At 29.8% G+C, this 12,836-nt stretch overlaps 3 protein-coding genes across 5 annotated transcripts in view; 2 read left to right on the forward strand and 1 right to left on the reverse strand.

The window, feature by feature from the left end:
• LOC116769387 (monocarboxylate transporter 3) overlaps positions 1–4,374 on the reverse strand; it is a 29,059-nt gene extending 24,685 nt beyond the window's left edge. The window contains exon 1 of one of the 3 annotated variants that reach the window (XM_061522668.1): positions 4,219–4,374. In XM_061522668.1, the coding sequence (XP_061378652.1) occupies positions 4,219–4,302 (84 nt within the window). In that variant the 5' untranslated portion in view covers positions 4,303–4,374. Of the gene's footprint in view, positions 1–2,907; positions 3,386–4,218 lie in introns of those variants that run through there. The other 2 variants (XM_061522669.1, XM_061522670.1) reach the window with 2 other exon arrangements.
• Positions 4,375–6,055: 1,681 nt separating this feature from the next.
• Positions 6,056–7,580, forward strand: LOC116769811 (uncharacterized). The gene has a single exon (XM_061522581.1). The coding sequence runs from the start codon at positions 6,097–6,099 to the stop codon at positions 7,300–7,302; it is 1,206 nt and encodes a 401-aa protein (XP_061378565.1). The 5' UTR covers positions 6,056–6,096; the 3' UTR covers positions 7,303–7,580.
• Positions 7,581–10,259: 2,679 nt separating this feature from the next.
• Positions 10,260–11,465, forward strand: LOC116769675 (uncharacterized). The gene is made up of 2 exons (XM_061522645.1): positions 10,260–10,590; positions 10,798–11,465. The coding sequence occupies exons 1-2, from the start codon at positions 10,260–10,262 to the stop codon at positions 11,463–11,465; spliced, it is 999 nt and encodes a 332-aa protein (XP_061378629.1).
• Positions 11,466–12,836: the final 1,371 nt, after the last annotated feature.

Raw genomic sequence — 12,836 nt, forward strand, 5'->3', positions numbered from 1 at the left:
TCAGTCGTAAAACCCGGTTGGTTTAAAACACCGAAATAATAAATAACATGACAAACATAATTATCTCAAAAACAATTGATGCTGATGTTATAAATTGGGAGAACTATGCTTGTTATTGTCATTATACGAAAAATTTACGAAGAAAATTCATAATTACTATTAAACTAGGTAAGAGCTTTTATTTGACAAGGACTTGCCAAAGCAAATATGATAATGTATTAAAATGTTAACGAAAATACTTCTGTATGCTTAGCCCAAGTCTGCATCGTCACGCAAACGGACTGTTCGAAGTTTTTCATTCATAAACATTATAGTATTAACGTGGATTATAAAATTAGAAACGGTAACACTTAATATATAGTTTGACTATGCAAACTTGTACTAAGCAGACATTAACATCTAAGCAATATCATACAATAAACCAAGGTAATACAAAACTGTACCTCTGAAAGATAAAATTTCTTCCTTTCTCTGCAGCAATTCTCGAAATAATACCAGATTGTTGCTAACAGTGAAAATTTCATTTCCTGATATATAAATTCGTATTACTACAAGTCGACTTACAGAGAATATGATAATATTTAGAATTAATATAAATATACCCACATATAGGAACTCACTGCATGCATTTTATAAATGTTAATTATAACCTAAGAATACATTGAGTTTACCCACAAATACTTTGTTTTTTTTTTTTGTTTTAAAGATATTTTCTAAAACATATAATATATTATGCTCAATGTTACAAAAAGGACAAATAGGATGTCATCATTACCATTTATATGTACTTGAATTTCATAATTGCTGTTTGTGTGTTGGATAAAAAAGTATTTATGCATTAATAATACTATATATAAATTCTCTATGTAACTATAACTTTTTAAAAAAAGAACAATTGGTTAATAGAAAAAAAATTCTATAAAGACATTGTACATTCAAATATGAAACTGTTATTAAACTATATTTACTGTTATAATTGGTTAAATATAGTTATCTGTGTCCTGTTTATATTAGTGCAGTTCTGTTTGATTAGGATACAAAACATTTATAATGAATCACTAACATACAAAGCAAAATTGATAATTTTTAGTATTAGCACTACTAATAAAACATTACTATAGTTTCATTGGATAAAAGGCTTGACTTACAAACAAAATGTCTTAAGACATATTCTTAAAATTTAGCTTCTGATTTAAATGTAGTAAGTCATATAATATATGATACTAGTATGAGTAATATGTTTATTTATTAATATTTTAATACTTAGTTTAATATGCATTTTAATTAATTTGTATGACACCACCTCTAAAACAGTTGAGATCACACTACCGAGAAACATTAATTTATGTAATTGTTATCATTATTTTACAAATGTTTCCATTGTACTATCTATTAATGTTTTATTGGTACATTACAGACCAACAAAGAGTCTATAATAAAGATGAACAATTAATACTGGCCGTATTAATTGTTCATCTTTAAAAAAGCTTTCTGACAAAAGCGTGAATATTATTTTATTTTAAAAAAAGGTCAAGGACAAACAAATAAAAAATTTATAAAGTGATCTTGTGCTGTCATTCATAATAATGGTAATTAACAAGCAAACGAACTTAAGAGCAACAATAAAGCAACAGCAACCAATAGAATTAGTTTTAAGTTTAAAAAGTAATTCTAGAGTTTGTGTAGTGTTGTTTTTTTTTTTTGAGATATTTTGTATTTTAATTTCATTTTGGCTTTCAACCTAATAAATGTTAAGAAATTTTATTATTTTAATATTTTACATTTAATTTATTGACATTTTGTTATGCTTTTGTAATTTTTTATTTAACTTGCAGTGTATATAAATATTACTGAAGTAAGTTTATATTATATTGAATAAAAGACAATAATTCCTTTAAAAAATTCATTTGTTCATAGGAGATATTAATGTGTACTTTAATGTAAGATAGATACAGCTGGTCTTAACATTTTGCTCTTAATGTTTGGAAAAAATAATATCAAAAATTGGTATTTTTAAATTTTACAACATGTATTTCCTTTATGTTGTTTCAATATAATTTCTCAAGCAGAAAGGTTGCCTTTAATCAAGATATAATTTATCTTATCAAGTAATTTTATTGATTTCTTTATACAGCAAGTATTGATTGATGTAATCTAAAACAATGGTAAATGTTGTGCTTAACTCTGCATTACAACTATTGAATAATTTTTCTAGTATATTATATTTTACGGAGACAGAAACTGAGCTGTTACTTTTAAGAACAATTCACTGTTAAAAATTAATTAATATTTGTGGCTAATAATATTATTCCTCGTTTAGACTTTGTATCAGCATTTAGAATCAATTTTGTAAAGTTTGTATTTAGAGGTATCGGTTTGTTTCAATTAATATATTTGGGAATATCAAAACTTTAATTTATTTGTAATAATTATGGTATGTTATATGCTTATTCCAAAAAAAAAAAAACAACAGTGTAATTTTATTTATAACTACATATATAAATTTATTTCATATTACAATATTTCATAATGAATATTTCTAATATTTCTTCTCAAAATTTGCCATCATAGAATGTTTTGGTATTTTAAAATGACAGGCTATAAAGGAGTATTCCTAACATCTTTTTTATAGAAGTTTTATATTTAGAAAACAAGGTTAATTAAAAATCAAACACATAGTATTATTTTTTTATACGATCCTGAATGTTACAGACATGCTCAAGAAAAATATTTCTATTAAAATCTTTATAAAATTTCTCAAATAAAAATATAATATATTTTTTATGTTAAAAAAGACACCTGATATTTAAAACATAACCTCAACTGCTACTACTAACGTATTATGGAAAATTCCAATTACTACAATATGTAAACATTAATAAGGAAAACTTATAATGTATGACTTACCCTTGAAAAGGTTCTCAAACGATTTATACGGGGGTTCGATGGTATATTACTAAGAGAAACCTTTGACATCTTCACTTCTCTTTAATTTCTGTCTTAATGCTCCAAGTCAAATACTGCACTGCAGTAAATGGAACAAATCACACAGATTTGAATTCAACACGGCGTTCGATTAAAAACATTTGAATATAAGCACTTGAGTGTTTTAGTATTAATCTGACAGGACAACTCAATTGCACCACCCCATAACGTCAGTCTTATATTGGATAGAACTTGGGGATACGATAAGGAATAATGGTCTTTTTAGAATTATAACTAAACAGTACAATAGTTCATTAAATTAAAATAATAATATTGGGTTTGTTTTACACAAATGACAGATAGATTATAAACAGAGTTAACGTTTCGTTTCACACACGGATGGCACGCATTACGCACACCGGCACACCATTCGTTGCGCCGTCTTACCGACAACTGTCAAATTTGGTGTACAAACGGACGATAATAAAACCCGCGCCAAATGCGTATGAATGAATCAGAATAGAGCAAATATTTAAATAAGTATTTTTTAGCAACATTTATCATTGTATATGTATAGTAATATACATATGTAATTTTTAATAAGAGATATATGAACAAGCTCTTTGTAACATTTAAAATTTTAATTTTTTATTTGATTGTTCCAGCTAAATTACTGTACCTATGTTTAACAAGTATGTTAAATATATATTTTTAGAATGTTGCTTACTTAAAATGTTTTTACTTTTATTTACTTACATTTTGCTTTTTTTTTTTGTTAGGACTAGTTCTTGTTTTAAATGGCATGAATTAAGACGACGTTTATACTTTATAATTGATCTTCTTAAAGCTGTGAATTTTTAAAAGAACAAATCTTAAATATGTCATTACTTATATAAAAAGATTTTTTTAAATATTAAGACACAAGTTTCGTCAATGATAACCAAAGTAAAGAGACAATTGAACTTAAACTTGCCCATACGCTTTACGTAATCACCAGTTTTAGATAAAAGTATTCAATTAATAATTAATCTATATTTTTATATTTTTGAGAAACAATATTTTCAAAAAGTGGGCAAAATCATGAATCTCCGCAACTGCTCTGTTATTTTACCAGGCATTTTTAAGAACATCACACAAATTAATTCAAGGAAATGTTTATTATTAATATTTAAGAAACATGTCTTTTTTAAATATTTGCCTAATAATATAATATTAAAATCTTTTCTAGAAGCCCACGTTATGCGAGTCACATAAAAGCAAAAACATTGTATAGTTTTATAATCAAGAACTTACAAGCGATCTCTCCGTCGGATTCACGTGTATGCGCGGCTCCTCGTCATCATCAGGCGAACATTCGGCGCCAGCAATCTGACCCATGTTTGGTCTGCAGCTGTTAGTTTGTAACTAGGCGATAAAGCGGCGCGTGGCCGCTAGCCGCGCGTCCGTCGCGCGACCCGTGTCGCGCCGTTGTGCTTACACATTCACGAATAGGGATTAACCCTTAACATCGATATAGAGCTTTCTACCCATAATTCCAGTAGGTATTATTATAATTTGGTGTGTTCGTTTTACAAGAAGTATAGAACTTTAAGTAGCATCTATCTCAAATGTCCTTTGTAAATATAAAGTAGTACTTTAATCCTACAAATTATAGAAAAATATGTATTTTTTTTTCTCTCAAATTTGCTTAGGGTGTACATACATAAAAATAATTAAATTAGTATGTCATATCGAAATAATATTCCAATGACAATTCAACTACACTTCACTATCATTCTGCATGCGTAAATGAAATTTTACACCTCATGTTGCAACTTATGATAAATCTCTATGCAAGTAGTTCAAAATTTGAATTGACATCATGTTCATATTTAATTTGATTCAACTTTTAAATTATTTATTAAGTTTACAATGTACATCGATACGTCAAGAGAGCCATGACTAGGACCGGGCGGTCGATACAGCGAGCGCAAGCCCAAAAGGTTCAGTGGGAGCTCTTTGACAGAAGAACTTGAAACATCTACACTTGAACGAAAACAGCTCGTTTAGATATCTTAATTTGGAAAATATTCTCTTACAATGGAAAATATTCTCTTACAATGTGATAATAGGAATGTATTTCGGAAGTTATATTATTGATGAAAAATAAACTCAAGATTTTTCCTAAAACGAGCGAGTTTTATCCATCCTCAAACCCTTGCAGGGTCGAAAATAAAAATGTAGTTTTGTGATGTTAAAAGCGATTGAACCGCCAAATGGCTTAGTTCATGAACTCCTCCTAACTAGTTACTGTTAATTAACGCTGTTTTTACACCTTTTCCCCAACTAGCACAGCATTCAAAAGCCCTTGTGCTGTGTCACGCTTATTTCCCTCTGAAACAATGAAGCACTCTTTCTCAACATTGGTGCAACCTTAGTATTAAGTGGACTATTATTCGTTACTAGTTTTTGGGTATTGAAGAACTATATTTAAAAAATGACGTCAAGGCGCTTTTAAGAAAGAAGATTTTTTATATTAATGCAACAACGTTAGAATTTCCTAAGTACTTAAACTGCATCAAGATGACCACTTATTATCAGCCACAGTGTTTACTCGATAATGTACTGACCTAATTTCCTTCTCGAAATAACAGCAATGGATTTGAAGAGGACCTCTGAGTGTGTGTTTTGTTGTACTTAGAATTTGATTGTACTCAACGCAAAAATGATTAAGTTTTTATGGATGGCTGCCATCTTCGTCTTCGTCTCCATATTCTTTCAAGTGTGGTAATAGTCAAACACTATCACGTAAGTATTTAAAATATTATGTATATATTGTTTCTAGGATATACTTTAAATTATGTCCTGTTTATATATACTCAATTTCCATTCCAATATTCGTTATAAATATTAAATAATAATTTTTTAATATTGATATATATTCTAGAATGAAATTATTTATTGATTTCAAACATGAAATCATTAATCAACAAGTAAAACCATAGTAGCTTTAGCAAATAAACTAATTCTATGCCATAAAAATGTAAACATTCCTTTGTGACACTTTAATTTACTAAAGTGTCCTTTTACTAAGTGATTAAATAAATAATTTATTTGTACATTATGTTAAAAAGTTGGTGTATTGGGAAATTCCCAGTTAAATGTGTGGTATTGCCATCAAAACAATTTAAAATGAGGAATAAAGACCATGAAAAGGCGGTTTCTAATATTGTGCAATGTTTGGGCCTACCTCGAAAAGTTGAAAGTTTCTTTGGAATAATTAAATATCGAATGATCGATGGTCAGTTAGTTGAACCTAATATAGCGATGAAGAGCTATGGGATCTTGATACCAGTTTTCATAGTTTTTGGATGGACTATTATCATTTTGGACACATGGTTTGATATACAACTGAACATTTTTTTTAATTCTCATTTGGACTCTACCGACTACTTAGACAGACTGCCGATGGTAGTTACAGTGGTGCAGAGTTGTTTGTCTCTAGTAGTGTTCCTTCGCAACAGTAAAAATAATATAAAAATAATCAATTCTTTCGCTTACACTGATTGTCTGTTAAAACTTCACAACAACAGGGGCTTTCATGAGAAAATTCAGAAAACAAACCGATTTGCAATTTGTATATTTCTTTTAATATTGATATCATCTATAGTTCAGAATAATATTGAAAACCAATCGGCTATAATATATAACACAATAGAAGCGTTGATAGATTTTAAATTTCACTTCGAAACCCTGTCTTTTTATTTTTATTTAAAAATGGTATCCAGAAGAATTGACGTTCTCAACAAACATTTGGACCATTTTGTAAAGAAGAGAGATAATATCAGACCTATAGTAATCTCCAAAGAAAATCTGGAGGTGAATAAAGTGGGTGATTACATAGGACGTATTAATCATCAAAACACGAAAATTACATCTTTAGCCTTTGCTTATGAAACTTTAGGGGAATCCTTATTATTACTGAATAATATGTGTTCAACCAACATTTTTTTGTACCTCGCCTCGAACTTCATTAATATAATCATATCATTGTGGTCTTTTGTACATTTTATTCGAACTAAAAACCACTTAAGTTCCTTGCCGGGTATAATATTCGAGAGTACAGTTGAAATAAGTGTTGTCATAATTATGTGCTACGTGTGTGAAGAATTGACTATGAAACGACGGTCCACAAGGATTCTAGTCAACGAGATCGTTATGGACTATAAGCTGCCAAATGAGATGAGAATTCAAGCAAAATCATTTTTTGATTTGATAGAAGTTTGGCCATTGCAGGTGTATGCCAGCAGAATGTTTTGTATGAATATACAACTACTGCTTGGCTTTGTTAGCGTGTCGTCAACGTACCTAATTTTTATTATTCAAGCCACCAAGTAGTTATTGCTATGATTCATTAATGTACTTGGCTTGTAAAGAACTAATTTGCATATTAAGCTAAATAGGATTGCTTGATATTTTTTTAATAGAAATGTCCTAAGAAAAAATCAAAGTGAACCTTTTTAATTTGATTTTAAATACACAGGTATATAGGCAGTATGATTCCATATCGTAAATTATTTTCATCAGTTCTTGCCGAAAGCTCTTTGGAGTTTGGAGAAAGATTATGGATTATCAGAAAATGAAAGCTGAAGGCACAGAGTACAGCGGTGTAGGAGATTTCACCGGATCGTTTATCGTTGTTAAAAAGAAAATGTTTTTTTCTCTTCACAATATATTATTGTTCTCGAAATTGCTAACATTTTTGACACCAGCCTGCTGTACCAAATTATTTCAATACGTCTTATAATAATCGGACTTATAATCATTTTCCTATATACATGACAGAATTTTTGAGTGTCCGAAGAACAATAGCCTCCCTTTGGTAGATTTATTTACTTAAAACATATTTGATATAGGCAGAAGGTAGGAGGCAGAAGGCAGAAGGCTAGAGTCCCGTAGTTTTAATATGGCTCATATGACACTAACTACGCTCCTGTCTGGTGCAAAATGTAAGGCGTATATCATTGCACTACTGGCTAGACGTTAGGAGGTCGTTCACATCAACTTGATGAATTTATTGTTAATAGTATAAAGTCACAATCAGTATGGAATGTTTTATGATTACAATTTTCCTTGAAAATTACTATTTATAGTGTTTTAGAAGTTAAGTTTATGGACATTTGCAGTAACTTTTACTATAAGTTGCGGATCCCAGATTAAAAATTAAATTAACATATACGTTGTTTTTTTTTCACCTTTAAAAAAATGTATTAAGTATAATGCATAGTTTTAAGCACGTACTGTATTTAATTTTGATTACTATTAACCTAAAATTTTTGAAATTATTAAGTTGACATAAATCATAATCCTTGGTTAACAAAAAAATATTTCTTTTTTATCTCAAAAATAATTTATTCAGCAATATAATTCACACTAATATTTTAAATGCAAAAGTTTTTCAGGATCTATTTAATGTTTAAAAGGTTGGATTCTTGTTGATTCTTTATGAGAAAACGACTGAACAGATTTTAATAAAACTGTCTATATTTACTGTTTATATTTTTGGTGTCAGAAAATCATCTTTAATTTTTTCGGAAACTGTGGATAGTTCTTCCGAGAAGCCGTAATATAAAATGTTTTTGTATGTAGTGCTATAAGTCAGACTTTATATGGAAGTCCGTCCGTCTGTCTGTCTGTTACGTTTGCACGCCTAAACTGGAGAACCGATTTTAATGAATTTTAATATAGTGATAGATGTAACCCTGAAGAAGGGTATAGACTAACATTTACCACGATCCTGAATCCCGATCAAGAAATTACACCGGTTAAATTTCACCCCACATTATTTTATAGTGATACCTACCCATAATTCAGATTATAATCAGCTTATAAAATATTTCATCCCGTCCACGATCCCTATCCCGATCACGATAGCAAACCGATCCCAAAATTACAAAAGTGGAACCATGAAGTGGCGTTTCGGTTCAGTGGCCGTAGTGTTATTTTGTAAACTTTTGTCCCGATCCCAATCCCGATCCCGAGACCGATCTAGAAACTACACGGGCGCAACCATGAAGTGCAGTGAAGTGCAGTTCGGATTCAGTGGCCGTAGTATTTTTCTTTTTTAACTTTCATCCCGGTCCGGACCCCGATTCCGAAATTGCACTGATGGAACAATGAGGTGCAGTACGGGTTCAGTTGCGCTAGTGGTATAGAACAACTCTGATGTTCACGCGGGCGGAGTCGCGAGCAAAAGCTAGTACGTATATATTTTATTTCATCGGAACCCAGTTCAGAACTCCACTCTAAAGAAATTGTTGGCAGAGCTTAAGATGTAAACGAAATGGGTAAGTGTGTGTGAACTGTGAACGTTAATCTTTATTCTTATTTAAATTCCTCAAATTAAAGTCCATCCTATACTAGAATTTTTTTTTTTCTATACCAAATTAATTGATTAAACCCTTAAATACTTAGCCATGAAACTATTATACCAATAGAATGCCGAATGGTATTTGAATTTTTAGATTTCCGTATTTGAATGAAAATTAGAGTAATTGCTATTACGTTAACAAACTATGCTATTTAAACAAGCGAGGGAAAAAAGCAAGGAAGATTTAAATACATATATATTCTTGGATGTATGTATGCTTTATTATTCGTCGGATATATTGGTCAACCGCCACGACCATAAAATATGTTTAACTTTAATACTACAAGCAAACGTTTATGCTTTAAACAACCGTTAAAACAGTTGTGGGGAAAGAGTATTTAAAATATTTAAAAATTTTCGTATAAGCTACAACGTATTCTTAAGTGGTGAGGAACCTACTTTATACTCAATATAAGCACCTCCACGTCATACGCCCGGCGTTTCAATCGACCACGAGTGACGGTGAAAACTCACCATTAGGCTTACCATAATATTTAAATATTACCAAAATCCCTTTTAATTTACCTTACCGACGGTGACCATGGCTACAGTAAAATTATTATCTAAACATATATAGCTACTTTTAAATAAATATTTTGAAAACTTTTTTTTTAATAAAGAAATTTTATATACGCTCATAAAAATCCCAACCAAATTTTTAATTAAAATTTTTCGGATATCTAAAATAAACAATAGAAAAAGAAAAATATAGTACTCGTAGCAAATAACCTAACTCGAGTCCTTAAGAATATACAATTTCTTTGAAAAGGTTTTAATTTACCTAATTGTCTCCTTAATACACTGAAATAAGTGATTAAATTAATTTTTTATAAGGTCATTATGTTCGAGTTGAAAGACATGAATTTTTATACGGAGAAAATAACAGTTGCCGTTGTATATCCTTGATATCAGTACTATTTCAAGAATGAGTGACAAAGACCATGAAGTGGCGGTTACTAATATTGTGGACTCCTTGGGCCTGTTACGGAAAGTTGAAAGTTTCTATGGAATAATAAAATATCGAATGATAGATGGTCAGTTAGTTGAACCTAATATAGCGATGAAGAGCTATGGGATCTTTATACCAGTTTGCATAGTATTTGTATGGACTATTATCATTTTGGACACATGGTTTGATATACAAGTGAACATTTTTTTTAATTCTCATTTGGACTCTACTGACTACATAGACAGACTGCCGATGGTAGTTACAGTGGTGCAGAGTTCTTTTGCTCTTGTAGTATTCCTTTGCAACGGTAAAAATAATATAAAAATTATCAATTCTTTCGCTTACACTGATTGTCTGTTAAAACTTCACAACAACAGGGGCTTTCATGAGAAAGTTCGAAAAACAAACCGATTTGCAATTTGTATATTTTTTTTAATATTGATATCATCTATAGTTCAGAATTATGTTGAAAGCCCTTCTGCGATAATATATAATGTTATAGAAGCATTGATTGATTTTAAATTTCACTTGGAAACATTGTTCTTGTACCTTTATGTAAAGATGATATCTAAAAGAATTGAGGTTCTAAACAAATATTTAAATCATTTTGTAGAGAAGAAAGCAAAGATCAGACCTATAGTAATCTTCAAAGAAAATCTGGAGGTGAATAAACTGGGTGATTACATAGGACATATTAATCATGAAAATACGAAAATTACATCTTTAGCCTTTGCTTATGAAACTTTAGGGGAATCTTTGTCATTACTGAATAATATGTGTTCAATCAACATTTTCTTGTACCTCGCCTCGAACTTCATTTACATAATCATATCATTATGGTCTTTTGTACATTTTATACGAACTAAAGATCACTTAAGTTCCTTACCGGGAATAATATTCGAGAGTTCAGTTGAAATAAGTGTTGTCATAATTATGTGCTACGTTTGTGAAGAGTTGACTATGAAACGACGGTCCACAAGGATTCTAGTCAACGAGATCGTTATGGACTATAAGCTGCCAAATGAGATGAGAATTCAAGCAAAGTCATTTTTTGATTTGATAGAAGTTTGGCCATTGCAGGTGTATGCCAGCAGAATGTTTTGTATGAATATACAACTACTGCTTGGCTTTGTTAGCGTGTCGTCAACGTACTTGATTTTTATTATTCAAGCAACGAATTAGATAATTACTAAAATGTTTCTGTGGTATTAACACTCGGCTTCCATAAAGTTTTTATGTTTTGCTAATTAATGAAATGTAATGATGGTCTAGTTTGCTTGTAGAAATATCTTTGAAATGTGTTAAAATAGCACGTTTTTTAATAATAATTTTAATGTACCGTCAATAAATTTATTGAAATTGTTTTTTATGGAAATATCCTTTAAATAATCCAATATATATATAAGATTTTTTATCTTGTTTTAAATGCATACCGCTTCGAATCCTTACTATAATGACTTAAAACTGCGCTGTCTGAACAAACGAATATTTAATTTAGATATATTATAAAATTTTACTGCCTTAGTACATGTGATCAAGAATTTGTTTGAATAAATATCAACATCCAAACAGAAGCATAATGATATAACAAAACACTAGGCGAATCATATGTATATGCCTAAAAAAGATTACAAATTCGGGTGGCTTACCAAGAATTATGTACGTACCATAAAAATATCCACTAAATGTGTCATTTCAAATCGGAACAGCTCTAAATTGATTATAAGGGAACATTCAATAGCACTATTTAAGTTTTGTTCTGGGACATTATAATTTTATTTATTTTCTTTGGAAGTTGCAAGGGAAACGTTTTGCTATATATTTTTTCTAAGACTAATTAGAAGTTCTTCTGAATTATTTTTTTCTAATTTATTGTAAAGATAAAATTATTATTTTTCATCAAAAGTCTGACTGGGGAGTATTCGAAAGTACTAGCTCTTAATTTTTCAGTGCTTAAACCTAGGAACTATCTTGAAAGGAAGATACAACTTGAAAAATTCTGACCCTGCGGGTCCGACAAATAAGATTTATTGCATTTGGAGTATTTGAAGATTATGGCTAAGGTCTTTTAGCAAACTTTAAATTAGTATATGTGATCTGTCTCTTGAACAACATTTGTGATTTTTTTGCCACTTTTAAATATATATTCAATATGCTGCTATGTAACAGACGACCACTACACTCCGCGTTGTTAACAATATTTAGCTAAGGCTTAACTTTATATAACACCAATAGGATGTTGTTAGGTTAAAATTTTCACTGATTCATTATAAATTAATAAATACATCAGGTATAGTTTTGGAAATTTCCAATGTACCGCTGTCATTATAAGCAATAACCAATTTATTTTAATATTTTTTAAATTAATGTAGGATTTTAAGGATTTTTAATCATGGGCAAATGTAACTTTTTTTCAAATAAAAATTTTAAATAACCTCTAAACTAATATAATATCCTATTCCAATTTCGACAACTGGACAAGCTGATAATTATTATGCGAAACATTAAAGATTATGAGAAACATTTCAGTCTGGTTTGATAATTGATTATATC

This window comes from Danaus plexippus, chromosome 14, assembly GCF_018135715.1.
Source record: "Danaus plexippus chromosome 14, MEX_DaPlex, whole genome shotgun sequence".
NCBI classification, from domain to species: domain Eukaryota; kingdom Metazoa; phylum Arthropoda; class Insecta; order Lepidoptera; family Nymphalidae; genus Danaus; species Danaus plexippus.

Excerpts from the sequence above, each read along its gene's own strand:
- LOC116769811 (XM_061522581.1), top strand. The coding sequence starts at position 6,097 with ATGAGGAATAAAGACCATGAAAAGGCGGTTTCTAATATTGTGCAATGT.
- LOC116769675 (XM_061522645.1), top strand. The coding sequence starts at position 10,260 with ATGAGTGACAAAGACCATGAAGTGGCGGTTACTAATATTGTGGACTCC. Across the intron at positions 10,591-10,797 it reads TGTAGTATTCCTTTGCAACG|ATTTTAAATTTCACTTGGAA; the intron begins GTAAAAATAATA and ends AAGCATTGATTG.